Here is a 16406-nt window from a genome sequence, read left to right as displayed (position 1 = left end):
TCGTTAGCTCACTTTTGAAGGCTTCCCATTTTCTGTCCCTTTACCTGCAAACAATCCCCAATCAACTTTTGAAAGTTCTTGCCTAATACCATCAAAATTGGCCTTCCTCCAATTTAGAACTTTAACCTTTAGATCAGTCTATCCTTTCCATCATTATTTTAAAACTAATAGAATTATGATCACTGGCCCCAAAGTGCTCCTCCTCTGACACCTTAGCTCTAGCAAATCTTCCCACAGTATATCAGTCCCCTTCCAATCCAGGTGCAATCTATCCTTCTTATAAAGGTCACTTCTACCCCAGAAGAGATTCCAGTGATCCAAAAATGTGAATCCTTCTCCCCTTCACCAGTTTCTCAGCCATGCATTCCAGGAGAGAGCCACGTTCTATCCTCCTATTAGTATGGATTGGATAGGTATGGAGGGACATGGACCAAACGCAGGCAAATGGGACTAATTTAATTGTGAAAACTGAGCAGAATGGGCATCTGAGACTAAAAAGGGCCTGTTTCCATGCTGTAGACCTCTGATTCAACATCAACAGCCCTCTGCAGTAAAGAATTCCACAGATTCACGATCTTTTGAGAGAAAAGATTCCTCATCTCTCTCTTCAATACATTGCTCCTTAATCTGAAATTCACATGGGGAAACAACCTTTCTCTATTTACCCTGTTAAGTTCCCAGAAAATCTTGTATGTTTCAATAAGGTCGCCTCTAGGTCACAGGAATGTTCTGAGTAGACAACCAGTTGGACACAGTTGCAGCCTGGTCAGTGATCACCATCATAAAAAGAAATAATTGCAGCCCCACCCCCACTATCCACTGTACTTTTCCACCCTCAAGTCACACAAGTCCTAGAATCTATCAGCGGCCAGAAATGACTGTTACTATTCACCCACTTCCTAATGAAAGCATGAGCAGATACTTAGATGAGCACCAAGTGCCAATTTGACAAAGAATCAAAAGAGCTGTGGATGCTGGAAATTAGAAACAAAAACAGAAAGTTCTGGAAAATATCAGTGGGTCTGGCAGCATCTGTGGAGAGAAATCACAGTTAAAGTTTCAGGTCCAGCAACCCTTCAGAATTTGACATTTGACATTTTCAAATTTCTAAATAACCTGTATATCAACAGCACATAAGGCTCAAAATACAAAAAAAATTTATTTGTACAACCATTTATCACTGAAATTAGCCAGAACCTGAACTTGAATCCAAAGCAGTAACTGAGAAAATATTACTAGAATCTGAACTGGAGAGAAATGGCTGTAGAAGGGCAGACCTAACCATTGCTAACCATGACATAACACATTGGCTTGGCTTTCTGAGGTCAGGGTGTTTGCAATGAATTTGGTAGGGTCCTGGCACAGGCCACCTTGTAGGACTACAGAACTACCAGCATGCAACCAGACTCATGGTTTGGCAGATCAAAAATAATAAAGCCTTTCAAATTACCTGCTCTGTACAGTCTGATGTATTTTATGATGCAAGGTAACCCTTGATAGGGCAATTTTGTTATTGAATGCTTTCTGGACATATACCCACAAAAGATGAGGCACATGCACTTGTATAAACAACCCTCAAAAGTCAGCTCCACACTTGCTCTAAAGAGATATGAACACAGTAATGTCATCATGGTTATCTTTTTAAAATCACTTTTTTTGAAATAGTCATTATGCGTAAAGTAACTTAGTAAATGCATTTCAGCTGAAAATGATTTTCTCCAGCAAACAACATTTTATCTATAAATGTTATATTTATAACTCAGAACTCAAGTTCTTATATTTTCACACTTGTAGAAAAAGTCCCGCATGGGTTTGATGGCCAATGGCCTTCCTCTGTGCTGCAGTGACTCTATTAACTTTGCTGCCGGTTTACAACTGCCGAGACCTGTCAATGGTTTCTTCCATACATGTAAACTCCTGGTTTAAAATTGGGTAGTGTACATTCTTCATTTCTAACCTTCTGGAGCTTTTCCATTTGAGCTTAATTTGTGAAGAATTCATAAGAAAAATTCCACATATGAACATGCAATTGTATCCGTAGTTCTGCACTGCACTATTTTAGAGACGTTTGGCAGTGTTGAGAATCTTGAAACTTACTAATAAGCATTTCCTCAAAAATATCTTTGCTGCTTTTAGCAGCACTTTGTCCAAAGCATTGCTGTTTTGCTGCTTGTCGTTGTTGTTGTTGTCATTGCTGCTTATATTTTGTCCTACATTGTATCCTGGATATTTACTCAGTCCTCAATTGAACTGAATTGTTGTTATTTCCTAATATTGCAAGATTCCAGTCTTCATTATTATTCCACAGACTCAAATCTGCAATATCACTATTGATCTGCAATATTTCTCTCCTGCCTACATCTCTACAAATAATACATTCTCAACATCACCCAGCTCTCCAAACATGCTTATGGTCACCGTTCTTAATCTCTCTTTTCCCTAGCTCATCATCCTTTTTCAAAACTGCATCTTGGGATGTTCCACACATTGAATATTTATACAAATAAAATGTGTTGCTGAATGTTTTCCAATATTAACACCCACCTCTCTCGGACTCCCATACTATCCATCAAATCTTAAACCTTTAAAGTAAATGCAAATAGACTGAATGTTGGTTAAACCTGTCAAAATTTAGGAGCCAGAGTGGGAGCTTAACTGTTGCTGCAAGGGCCGAAGATACAGGTGTGAGGGCAGAAGTCTTGCATCACAGAGTTCATTAGTGGAAAGCTTTTAGTGGACAAGCTTTTTGGAAATGGCGAAGAATGGGCAGCGGCCCAGCACAGAGGGCGGAACATTAAAAAGATTTGTGGAAGGTAGAAATAGTGGTCCGTGAATTGGGTCAGGCTGTCATTTTAGAAATTCCAAAGACTTTTCATAGAATCATAGAGACCATTCAGCCCATCAAGCCTGCACTGACCCTCCAAACAGCATCTCACCCAGACCCACCTTAACCCCCATAACTCAACATTTACCTTGACTAACCCACCTAACCTGCACATCCCTGGACTGCGGGAGGGAACCAGAACACCTGGTGGAAACCCACACAGACATGGAAGAACATGCATACTAGAATACACCTCCTCCCACCCACCTTCCTGCAAAAATGCCATCCCATATTCCCAATTCCTTCGCCTCCGCCTCATCTGCTCCCAGGATGAGGCATTCCACTCCCGTACATCTCAGATGTCCTCGTTTTTCAAGGACCGCAACATCCCCTCCTCAGTGGTCGAGAACGCCCTCGACCGTGTCTCCCGCATTCCCGCAACTCATCCCTCACACCCCGTTCCCACAATAACACCCAAAACAGAATCCCCCTCAACCTCACGTACCACCCCACCAACCACCGGATCCAATGTATCATCCTCCGACACTTCCGCCATCTGCAATCCGACCCCACCACCAAAGACATTTTTCCCTTCCCACCCTTATCTGCTTTCCGGAGGGACCACTCTCTCCGTGACTCCCTTGTCCACTCCACACTCCCCACCAGCCCCACCACACCCGGCACTTTTCCCTGCAACCGCAGAAAGTGCTACACCTGCCCCTACACCTCCCCCCTCACCCCCATCCCAGGCCCCAAGAAGACTTTCCACATCAAGCAGGTGTTCACCTGCTCATCTGCTAATGTGGTATACTGCATCCGCTGTTCCCGTTGTGGCCTCCTCTACATCGGGGAAACCAAGCGGACGCTTGGGGACCGCTTTGCAGAACACCTACGCTTCGGTTCACACTAAACAACTGCACCTCCCAGTCGCGAACCATTTCAACTCCCCCTCCCATTCCTCAGACGACATGTCCATCCTGGGCCTCCTGTAGTGCCACAACGATGCTACCTGCAGGTTGCAGGAACAGCAACTCATATTCCGCTTGGGAACCCTGCAGCCCAATGGTATCAGTGTGGATTTCACAAGCTTCAAAATCTCCCCTCCCCCTACCGCATCCCAAAACCAGCCCAGCTCGTCCCCGCCTCCCTAACCTGTCCTTCCTCCCATCTATCCCCTCCTCCCACCTCAAGCCCCACCCCCATCTCCTACCTACTAACCTCATCCCGCCCCCTTGACCTGTCCGTCCTTCCTGGACTAACCTCTCTCCTCCCTACCTCCCCACCTACACTCACCTTTACTGGCTCCATCCCCGCCTCTTTGACCTGTCTGTTTCCTCTCCACCTATCTTCTCCTCTATCCATCTTCTATTCTCCTCTATCCATCTTCTATCCACCTCCCCCTCTCTCCCTATTTATTTCAGGACCCCCTTCCCCTCCCCCATTTGTGAAGAAGGGTCTAGGCCCGAAACGTCAGCTTTCCTGCTCCTCTGATGCTGCTTGGCCTGCTGTGTTCATCCAGCTCTACACCTTGTTATGTCATGCAAACTACATGCAGACAGTTACCCAAGGTTGGAATTGAACCTGGGTCCTTGGTGCTAAGAGGCAGCAGTGCTAACCACTGAGACACTATGCCACTCCCTTTTGATGAAGTCTATAAGCACCATATAGACCAAGCTTGGCACTGAAAGGATAAAAATGCAATGAAAAAGAGAGACAAACCAAACTTGAAGAGCAACAAACAGACTGGACAAGTGGATAGGGAGAAACTGTTCCCAGTCATAAAAGAATTAAGAACCAGAGGGCACAGTTTTAGACTGTTTTGCAAAACAAGTAAATGCAAAGTGAGAAATAACTTTTCATACAGCCAGAGGTTACAGTGTGGAATGCACTGACTGGACATGTGGTGGAGGCAGGTTCAACTGAGGCACTCAAGAGGGCATTGGAGGATTATTTAAATAGAAGCAACGTGCAAAGTTATGGAGAAAAGGCAGGAGAATAGCAGTAAATAAGGTTGCTCAGAGAGCCAGGGCAGATGCAATGAGATGAATGGCCTCCTCCATTGTAACTATTCCATAATTCAAAAGAAATCAAAGCCAATAATAAATAGGGATTGCACACTGATGCTGTTACAACTGAAGTGGAACTGGAGATGGTACTGGATTGAAGTCAAATTGATTATTATTGATGTTGTAGTGACCAGTTTGTTGTAGACCGTGCAAGTGAACAAGGTTGAACAAGGAGGAGTGTTTAGAGTGGGTAGATGCCAGTTTGCAGTTTGTTATCAAAATAGTGTAATTTGGTGACATAGGCATAAACTGTTGGATTGCGTGGGGATCAGGGAGAGGACACCATGTATTGGAAAGCAGGATTGCTGAAGATTGAATGAGACATAAATAAAGGGTAAAATGAAGCAAAAACAATCAAAAAGCCAGCATAAACAACCAAAGTCAGTGGTTAAAAAATATTGACAAGAGAAGGAAGAGGAAGACAACAGGGAAAAGAAGAACAGGAAGAAGGCCAGATTAAAGGAAAAGCGAGAAGTAATGGCAGGGCAAATATGGGAACTATGGTAAACATATGGAAGCTAAGACAAGAAAGGGCAGTTGATGATGCAGCTTGAAACATTTGGTAGTTCTTCCCTCATTACATCATTTATCACCTCATAGATTAAAAAAAAATGTAGAAGATGTTTGAGTGACTAAGTAAAATGAACAAGGTACAGAGAACTAAAATAACAGCAGCAGAGAAGGACCTTCAGATACCTTGTGAGCAATGGGACAGATATTCAACTAATATTCAAAAAAATTAAAAAAGCAGGTAAAAGAACAAAATAAAACTCAAACATCATGAATAACTTTATTTCACACATTCTAATACATACTTAGCAATTTTTTAAAATTCACTTGTTGGATGTGGGCATTTCTGGCTAGGTTAGCATTTATTGCCCACCCCTAATTGATCTGCAGAAAGTTAAGAGTCAATCACATTGCTGTAGGTCTGGAGTCATATCTAGGCCAGACCAAGTACAGATGACAAATTTTGTTTTCTGAAGAACATTAGTGAACGAAATGAGTTTTTCTGACAACCAACAACAGTTCTATGGTCATTAGACCCTTAATTCCAGATTCTTTATTAATTCAAATTCGACCACCTTCATGGCAAGATTTAACACCAGGTTCCCAGAACATTAGCTGAGTTTCTGGATGAACAGCCTAGTGATAATACCACAAGAGCCTCCCTCAAAAAAATATTTTTTGATTTCTCCAAACTTATTTCACAAGTTTTAGCAAATCACCAAAACATACTGCTATTAAATGTGTGTGGCATGACTAATCAGTTAATCAAAATTCACAAAGTAGTTAACACCAACTACCTAGGATCAATACCTCTTTTCCTCAGTTGTCTCAATCTGTTCAGCTTCTGAATGGGATTCATGGTCTGGCACCATTTCCACTGTTTCACTCCTATTGCAGTAACAGCAACAGAAAAGAACAAAACAAACCACAAAAGCTACATCACTGACACAATTAAAGGGAAAAGGAATCTAACTGGAGGAGGATATGCAAAATAGAGAGCAAAATATTCTAATTGGAACACAAGACAACGATCTACTTGCTACATATACTTTCCTAAAAGAACAAGCTTTTAGAAAGTTGTTACTTAGTTAAGCAGCTATTTATCTGCAGTTGTTATATGCTGGAGGGTCACAATGACATTAATATAAATTCATTACAGCAGTTATTGTATTTCACCATATAATTCACTGTTGGAAATAGTCCCAAGGATGTAGCCTCAGGAAAACAGTAAAGGCACTTTCATATTCACTGGAACAAACAGGAGTTGAGTCAGTTTTGCTGTTTCAGAAACAAAGGCTTCTGGTGACAAAACTTGTTCAAGCACTAAGGCCTCTGAGTTTTAAAACTTACCATAATGATTTGGAATGTTGTGTTATTCATGCCTGCTGATTCTGTGTTTTAAGATTATTTTCATACTTTATCAAACAAGTACTCGCATTTAAGTCTCCTTAGCACTACATGTGATGCATAAAATGAAATGAAAAAGACCAATTAATGCTGGCTCATCTGTACAAAGTACAGCTGTTGGTACCTCCTATTTTTCATCATCTTTTCATGGATGGGGCAACATTTAAAACATATCACAAATATTGGGATAGAAAAGCTTGAAGACGAGAATATTAACGTCACCTCATGGAATACTGCAAAAAGCAAGCAAAAATTGATCTTGGAGTTTCCTACAGTTCAATGATTTTCCTCATGGAAAAAAGCATTTTCCTGGCAAAAATATATATTTTTTAATTTATTCATTTTATGGGATGTGGCTGGCCAGTATTCATTGCCCTTGTGAAGGTGGTGATGAGCTGCCTTCTTGAGCCACTGCAGTCCACCTGCTGTGGGTTGACCCACAATGTCGTTACAGAGGGAATTCCAGAATTTTGACACAGTTACAGTGAAGGAAAGGCAATATATTTCCAAGTCAGCATTTTGAGCAGCTTGGAGGGAAACTTGAAGGTGATGGTGTTCCCTCATATCTGCTGCCCTTGTCCTTCTAGATGGAAGTGGCCGTGGATTTGGAAGGTGCTGTTTGAGGATCTTTGGTGAATTTCTGCAGTGCATCTCGTAGATAGTGCAGAGTGTCGGTGGCAGATGCAGTTCCAATCAAGCGGGCTGCTTCACCTGGGTGGTGTCAAGCTTCTTGAGCGTTGTTGGTGCTGCACTCATCCAGGCAAGTGGGGAGTATCCCATCACACTCCTGACTCGTGCCTTGCAGATAATGGATAGGCTTTGGGGAATCAGGAGGTGAGTTACTCGCCACAGTATTCCTAGCCTCTGACCTGCTGTGTTTATGTGGTGAGTCCAGTTGAGTTTCTGACCAATGATAACTCCCAGGATGTTGATAGTGGGGGATTCACTTTATTTATTAAAGATTACATTCCAAAACATTTTAAATTGGACATTATGAGAAATGCAATAACAACAATGTTTTTCCATTGAATATGTTGCATTCTTAATCACCTCAATCCAATTGCAACACACATGACATTTATTACATCCATTTAATGACAAGCATAGGTTTCTGTAACATGCCAGCCCTTTAGTATGTTATAGCTGAAAGGCGTTTCCCCATTGCAATGGCTGTCCTAAGTATGTCCCTTAAAATCTAGAAAGTTTCTGGAGACCTGTAAAAGTCTTCTCAAAACATTATGAAAAATTGCCAAGGTTTCAGGGGCAGGGTAATAAGGACCCATGGCCAGGATGAAAGGAAAAGTACAGGTCCTGTTACGTGTCGGCAGAAAACCAACAGTACAGTCTCACACTTAGTCTCTGCTTTGGTGGTTGCTGAAATAGAGACGATGTGGCATCTTACTATGTCGTTATACAGCACATAAGTCAGTATTGCAGCAAAATGCTGCTGCCTTGGTTTGGGCCACTATAGACTGTTCATGTCTACGTATGTATAAGTAGAAAGTTTTGTGGCAGCTACAGTGTGTCCTGAAAGAGTTTGGCATCTTACTATCAACAAACTGAAATAGGAAAAACCAGGTGAGTTTGTCAACCTTCCAGCATAAAGAAAAGTTAGGCATTCTCATCTCATTCTGATATGATCAGGAGTCTGTTGTTGAAGAATTCGTTAGCAATACGTTTCTACCAATGTGAAGTATGTTGCCTTTCTTTGTAAATGTTGATGTGCAGGCGAAGGGCACAGAGCACCTCATGCATTACCTAGTCTTGTTGACAACCTTTTATTGGTACCTTTTACTTTTCAACACATCAATTTGTAGGATGTGTGTTGCCAAACTCTGTTGCAAGAGTTTCAGACAGAACATCTATAGTGGACAACATCCACATCCTAGCACTTCATGTGGGCCACATTTAACAGATGGTTTTGAACATATTAGGGTGGAAAGTGGAATTTTGTTTAATAATTGAGTCAGGGCACTAACTCCCATTGTTGTCTGTGGGATTCATTCAATGGAAAAGGCATTGAGGGAGCATGGCTGGGGGAGCTGTTGGACTGTGCACAGCTCCTATCTTCTCCAAACCCGTGAACAGCAGTGGTTAAAGCTCATAATGCATAAGCACGGCACAAAATTCTCCCCAACGCTTTATTCTCTATTGGCAGACCAATGAAAACCATCTTTCACCAATTACTCACAATTCAACCCCTTGGTTAAACACACTGCTTTCCAAGCATCATGGTCAAGTTCTCCCTTCCCTCTCATCTAATCAAGCACAATATCCCTGACTCCACAATCTTTCTCTTCCATGAAATCTTATCCAGGAACCTTAGTCCCCTGTCTCTCTTACCCTACTGACCATGTTTCAAACACCTGACCACAATTGCTCTACTGACCATGTTTCAAATACCTGACCACTCTTTACCTGAGTCTCAATATCCTGCCACTATCATATGCCCCCACAACCCACTGCTGAGCCTATTCAGCCCTTTGAGCTTGCTCCACCATTTAACCAGATTCCGGTTGATCATGTACCTCATGTTACTTTCAAATATTCTCTCCATATCCCTTGATGTCATTAGTATTGAAAGGTGTATCATTTTCTGTCTGGAACATGCTCAATGACTAAGGTCCTACAGCCCTTATTATTACCTAATGTCATTACACTAATGAGCAGTATTCCATTCCAATTCCCACACATCCACGCACCCCTGGACTGACACCTGTCGGATAGAAACTAAATGCCAAGATTCCCAACATGAAAGTCAGGATGGGTACCTGGCAACTCCAGCTTGCTCCTTCAGACCGTCATCAGGGACACTAGGCACCAATATCTTAGGGCACATTCTATGGACAGCAACCACACATGCCCCATGTCCACGTGCATTGATATACAACATATACTAGCCTCACCACATTATCATGGCATATCTCTGATCCACTTATAATACTCTGCTACACTTGACAGTTGCATAATGTGTAGGTACACTTGACAAAGGGGCTGAACTCCAAAAGCTTGTGTAAATCCAAGTAAACCTGTTGGATTATTACCTGGTATCGTGTGACTTCTTACCTTGATGGCTGCACTTTGAAGGGCAGCTGTACCTTACATTGCAATGCAGTTTCAAGGATACGTTACATGCATTGACAGACAACAAACCCACAGTCTGAACCAGGCTGCATCTCAGATTTCCTCATGCACTTACTTTGTGATGATCGCAGCATCCCTGTCCTACCTTGCCTTTTTGTGCTTTGTCCCACTCACTGGCAAAAGGCACATGGTACTTCCATCTTGACTTGCCTTTTAATACAGAGACAAAACCTAGCAGTTTGTTATGGTTGTCAGTCATTAATAAAAAGGAATGAAAACCATACGCCAGCAGCTTACATGATAAACACAGTGCATGTACTTCAACTGAATGTCCATATCTCAAAGTCTAAGGGAGACAGTCCTCAGTTTAGGGTTTCCTCACAGTAAGTCCAGGGCAGCCTCTGATATCAGTCCAGGAGCTTGACATGGTCTTTTGGCAAAATGGGACAGTCAGAGTCAAAATGGTCTCCTTGTGAAGTGTGAGGAGGCTAATGTTAATTACCTATCTTGAATCTTCCTGGGCTTATTCTGGGTTGCTTTTTCCTGAAATCAGACAAAGGGAGGAACAAAGTGAGATGAAAGTGACTGGCACAGCTATTGGTGCTGGTGCTGGTGCTGGTGCAGGTGGAAGAAAAGTGTCTGAGTGCATAAGTAAGTGCTTCAGAGGACATGCAGGGCTACTAGTCTGGGGATGGATTCGGGTAGATGGAAGTGAGTGAAAGAAGATGCTGCATGTGACAGTGAGACTAGTAGTGCGTGAGACTAGTAGTGCATGAGCCATGGTAGGAGGTTGGTGCAGCAGCAGAGAATACAGTGAATGTGCAGTCAGAGAGCGAAGGTGGGAGAGCGAAGAAGGTCATTGACTTTCTTTCTACGGTAATGGGTGTTTCTCCAGACTATTGAGACTTCCCTGACTTAAAACCAGGCTGACACTATCTGGTATTAGGAACTCCTCTGTTGGTCCTGGGAGAAGACACCCCTCCTCTGCAACGAGTTGACCAATAGGGCCTCCAGGTTCTTTTCTGCAAGGCAGTGTCCCAACTTCACTCACCTGCTAGGTCAGGGGCAAATGTCGAGCCATGCATGGGACCCCCTGCCAGTGCTTGACATGGTTCACAGTGCCTTTTAAGGGTAGTGCTGGTTCTAGGAATCCCAGGATTTTCCAGCAGTGGTGAATTCTCACCTACAATGAGTGGGAGAATCAGGCTAGCATCAAATGAGCAAGGCATCATAGGGGCATGGTATAAAGTTCATGAGTTAAGTTTGGGATGATAGTGCACTAAAATCAGCTAGGCCTCGCAGAAAGAAACCCTCCATCAAACCTGATGAAAATAATACAGCTGATTTCTGGTAAGATACAGTCCTTTGTTCACTTTGTTTCTAGGTTTTTCCAGCCAGGGGAAGCATGCTTACTGTACCCATCTTCTCACATTTACACCATAAGAATTCTGTAGGTTTCACCCGTTATTCTTTGAAACAATAGAGAATACAGGCCCAGTTTCCCCAATCTCTTCACAAAAGAAAATCCCTCCTTCCCAGGGACTAGAGTGGTGAACTTCTGCTTCATGTCTTCTATGGCAAGTGTATCCCTCCTTCAATCAGGAGACCAAAACTGTACTCAGCACACCAGGTGAGGTCTCACCAAAGGCCTGTATAGCTGTATCAATCTCTTGCCCTCACCCACCCACAGAATATCAGTCTGCTCTCCTCAAGCTTGAATCCCTTGCATCCAAGCCCCAACCACTCCCTCAGCAAATCACCAGCTCTCCAAAGTCTCAAACACCTTCCCATCTCATCTCCCATCTCTGACTCTCACTCTCAATCACTCGTAGCCCAACAATTCCACCCTCTGAGCCCCAGTTGTTTACTTGCACTCTCCCTCCAACTACCCAGACCCAGGTTCCTGTCCCCACACAACCCCAACCACCTAACCTGCTAAAAATCCAATGATCTATCCTGAACCCCAACCCCAATTCCCTTTGCTTGCTTCACAGCCGACTCCTCCCAAGTCCTAACTGCCAGCCCACACTGCAGTCCAAAGCATCTGACTCCCTTTTTTCCCTGCAGGTCTGCCTGAGACCTAGACGCTGCCAGTTTTAAGTCAGCATGTGACAGACTCATTATCCTAGGCATCCATCATAGTTTGCCTCCCTTTTTCACCTCTTATTGCATATCATAAAGAAGCTGCTATCTTCTCTGGGTATGAGTTTCAGACGTCTACCCAGGCACAGCAAAAACTCAGTGCAGGTGTTAACTAGGGGGCATTGAGCAGGAATTCAGACCATCAGATTCTGTGACTATACCCTCTGCAAATCAGGATCCTAAGAAGTGGGAAATTTGACCCATCAGCTCTAAGAATTTTAATAGTAATCCCTGAATTATTTGAAGACACCTTCATTTTTTTTTGTCTGACTTGGCTCTTTATTTTACTTTGCATGCTGCCTGCAATTTCCACAGGGAGCTTCCTGATCTCCCCTACAAATTCAGTAGAACCACCAAAATGGCAAAGCTGCTTGAAAATGACAGAATTCAAAATTGTCTGAAATGAATCTTTATCCCTCTTGTTACAGATTCTGCGAATGCCTGGGGAATTCCCTTCTGAAACCTCCCTCTTTTCTTTCAAAAATCTGAAAGAACTGTGGATATTAGAAATCTGAAACAAAATTAGAAATTGCTGGAAAATCTCAGCAGGTCTGTGGAGGAAAATCAGAGTCGATGTTTTGGGTCCAGTGACCCTTCTCCAGAACTGATGGTAGCAAGGAAAAGGATGGTTTTTACACAGAAGATGGGGTGGGGCAATGAATGTAAACGATAGGTGGAGATAGAGCCCAAAGAGAGAGAAAAATATTTGGACAAAGGAGTAGTTAAAGGTCAGTCTGGAGGAATGAACAGCCGCTAATGGAGACTATTAGTGACTGACAATGGGTAGTGTGTGGTAGTAACCCACGTGGATGCCAAAACCTGGTGTGTGGGAGTGGGAGAAAGCAATAGGAAAGGTGCTCATGCCCTAAATCTGTTGAACTCGATATTAAGTCCAGAAGGCAGCAGGGTTCCTAAGAAGAAAATACAGTGCTGCTCTTCCAGCTTGTGCTGAACTTCGTCCACAGTACTCGACACAGTCTATGGTATTCACTACTCACAGTGTGGTCTCCTATACATTGGGAAAACAAAGCGCAGACTGGGTGACTGCTTCACTGATCACTTCCATTCTGTCCACAAAAAAGACCCCGAGTTTCCAGTTACTTGTCCCTTCAACACATCACAATGTTCTTTGACCAATATCTCTATCTCAGGCTTGCTGCAGTGCTCCAGTGAAGCTCAGCTGAAGCTGGAAGAACAGCAACTCATTTCCTACCTGGGAACTCATCATCTTCTTCAAAAGTCTCGAGAAAGCTTTTTTTTTCCCTTTATTTGTTAACGGGAGGAGCAGGTCGCTGGCTAGGCAGCATTTATTGCCCATCCCTAATTGCCCAGAGGGCAGTTCAGAGTCAACGACATTGCTGTGGGTCTGGAGTCACATGTAGGCCAGACCAGGTAAGGTTTGCAGTTTCCTTCCCTAAAGGACATTAGTGAACCAGATGGGTTTTTCCAGACAATTGACAATGGATTCATGGTCATCATGATGTTCTTAATTCCAGATTTTTTTAAATTGAATACAAATTCCGCCATCTGCTGTGGCGGGATTTGAACCCAGGTCCCTGGAATGTTATCCAGGTCTCTGGATTAACAGTTCAGCAATAATACCACTAGGCCATTTGCCTCCCTTATGATCACCCTATTATCACCCCTCCTAATGTCTCCTTTTTCTCAGAATCCATTTTTATTGCTATTTCTCTGTGATCTTTAGAGAAATAATTGGTATTTAAGGAACTTGAGTATTGCTGAAAAAATACACACTTTGTTAAACCTACAACAAAAAATATCAATGAGCAAATAGTTAAACAGAAGTTATTTAGTGCCAAGACCTACAAACTGCACAGTCAAATACCAAAGCACATTTGCAATTAATCAGGTTAATGTATCAGTTCAATTTTCTCATTTATATGTCAATAGGACACTGACGATGCAGGTTAAGTTGACAGGTAGAGCTAGTGAGATTTATGCATTACTGTCAAAAGCGTCTTCTATGGATTGTGACACAATAATTAAAGAGATTTGATGCATATAAGTTAGATCCTGAGGCATAGAGAGAATAGTTTTGAAACTTGAAGAAACACAACATGTCCAGCATACAGCAACAGAGATGGAACTTTCAGTTATCTAATTACGTTAAGATTGTGATATGGAGCTGGCTAATTTGACCTAAGGTACCTGTCAGTGTCAGTGGAAGGTTGCTGGATTTCTATCCTTGGGCAAGCTGCTCTTCTGTGTGCTAAAGAAATCTGGCTGTTTAGTCAATAAATAGAATAAGACACACTGTTAGCACAAAACGAATACAAACTTACTTAAGTAGCAAAATGGGCTTTCATTTTCTTTACATATGGTATGAGAAAAAGGATTATCTTTTAACAAACTGTTAACCTTCATGAATGAATTAATTGAACAGCTAAAATCATTTCTTTGTAAAAAGTCAATACTTATTCTATTGCATTTTAAATTGAAATACAGTTGCACAGAATATAGAAAGGTTATCGGACACTAATTTACTGATAAGTTATTTTCCATCAAACTTGACTTTTAGAGGTCTCATTAAAGAGTGCTGCAACAGAACTATATTTCATGGGACAGATATGTCATTATTGCCATCTCAGCTGGTTTGACATGAGGTGGGGCAGAAAGGTAAGAATTGTAAAGAGTGGGAGTAAAATCAAGAAGGCAGACCAATCTCTCCATCTTTTGGAATGATACGAAAACAATGCTGCTTAATCCTGGAAGCAACTTATCTTAGACCTACTGATTGTGAGCTTCTGCTTGGAACAACAGAAGGGGGGAATTGGTTTTTGTTTTAAAAAGAAAAAAGCTAAGACGAAAATTTACAGTGCTGATGATAAATGGAATTTTATTCACGTAATTAACCTTACTCAATACTCAAGTTTTGTTGTTAAGCAAAGATAGTTACACCAATGTTTAGTATGACATTTCCGTATAAGATGACCATCTGAAAAATTAAATTTACTTCAGCTCTGCATGCAATTGACACACATACAATGCTGCCTGAGTAATTCTTTCAAAAGGATTACAAGGTGGAATTTTCCTTCATTACAATTTCAGTAATTGCTAATATTGTTTGCTTTTCTTGGTAAAATAACACACGGTCATGGTTAGTACCAGGTTTCTCAAAGGGATTGTAGCAACTCTCACCAAGTTGTATACTTTATCACTATTATGCCCTTCTTATCAATAGGTTGAATTATCAGTAAAGGCTCAACTATCAAATATGTGAAATGGAGCAGTTCAATACTTGCAAAAACAGAGGATGCTTATTTCTTTCTCTGTGTTCCTATTCCAATTATCTCCTGAATATGTTAAGAGGGTTGTGCTTCCACAAGCATCAGGCTTCCTCCACTATTTCACTTAAGTAGGCATTCTTCATGAGTGAGTCCAGAGGGTCAATATTATAAGGTTAGTTGTCTCGCTCTTGATGTTAACGCATCACCCTGCTCCCTGGCCAACATCTCTGTCTCTGGTTTGCTACAGTGTTCCAGCGAAGCCCAACGCAAGCTGGAGGAACAACACCTCATTTTTCGCTTGGGGACCCTACAGCCCTCCGGACTCAATATTGAGTTCAATAATTTTAGAACCTAAATTCTCCCACGTCCCAGCCCCCTACCCGACACACCAGGCCTTGTTACCACATAGCCTGCCATTACACACCCCGTGTTGTTAGTCACTAACAGTCCCCATTAACAACTATTCACCCTCCCATTCTGATCGTTAGCAACTCTTTTGTCTGTCCAACTGTCTTTCTCTCTCTTTGGGCTCTATCCTATCATTTACTTCCTACCCCAACCACCTCTCTATTTTCTGCATATAAACTGACATTTTCCCAGCCACTATCAGTTTTGAGGAAGGGTCACCGGACCCAAAATGTTAACTCTGTTTTTCCCTTCACAGATGCTGCCAGACCTGCTGAGTTTTTTCAGCAACTTTGTTTTTGTTCCTGATTTACAGCATCCGCAGTTCTTTCGGTTTTTATTATAGGAAACTATAGGTTTGTTAGCTTGAACTTGGTTTGTTGCAAGATTTTAGAGTTCATTATTGAGGCCGAGATTGTGGAGGACCTGGAAGTGCATGCAAAATAGGGCTGAGTCAGAATCACTGCCTCATTCTCTGACCCAAGGGGAGGTCATGTCTGACAAATCTGTTATAACTCTTTGAGAAGGTAATGTGCAGGTTAGATAAAGCAGAGCCGGTGGATATGATCCATTGGTTTTCCAGAAGGTCTTTGACAAGGCGGCAGACAGGAGGCTGCTAATTAGGATAAGAGGTCATGGTGTTAGGGGTAAGACAATAGCATGGATAGAGTATTGGCTGACTGGCAGAAGGCAGAAAGTAGGGATAAAGAGGTCTTTCTC

The 16406-nt window shown here is 42.3% G+C and overlaps 1 protein-coding gene across 3 annotated transcripts in view; it reads right to left on the bottom strand.

Moving 5' to 3' along the window:
- Window positions 1-16406, bottom strand: part of LOC109916756 (regulating synaptic membrane exocytosis protein 2-like) — a 913938-nt gene that overhangs the window by 239913 nt on the left and 657619 nt on the right. Inside the window, exons 24-25 of one of the 3 annotated variants that reach the window (XM_048595802.1) lie at window positions 14203-14277; window positions 6211-6288 (exon numbers count right to left, since the gene is read on the bottom strand). The exons of the other annotated variants lie outside the window; for them this stretch is intronic. Of the exons in view, the coding sequence (XP_048451759.1) occupies window positions 6211-6288; window positions 14203-14277 (153 nt within the window). The remainder of the gene's footprint in view (window positions 1-6210; window positions 6289-14202; window positions 14278-16406) is intronic. 3 annotated transcript variants of the gene reach the window in all.

The sequence above is a fragment of the Rhincodon typus genome, chromosome 4 (assembly GCF_021869965.1).
Source record: "Rhincodon typus isolate 14 chromosome 4, sRhiTyp1.1, whole genome shotgun sequence".
NCBI lineage: Eukaryota > Metazoa > Chordata > Chondrichthyes > Orectolobiformes > Rhincodontidae > Rhincodon > Rhincodon typus.
This window is presented reverse-complemented; position numbering and strand designations above follow the sequence as displayed.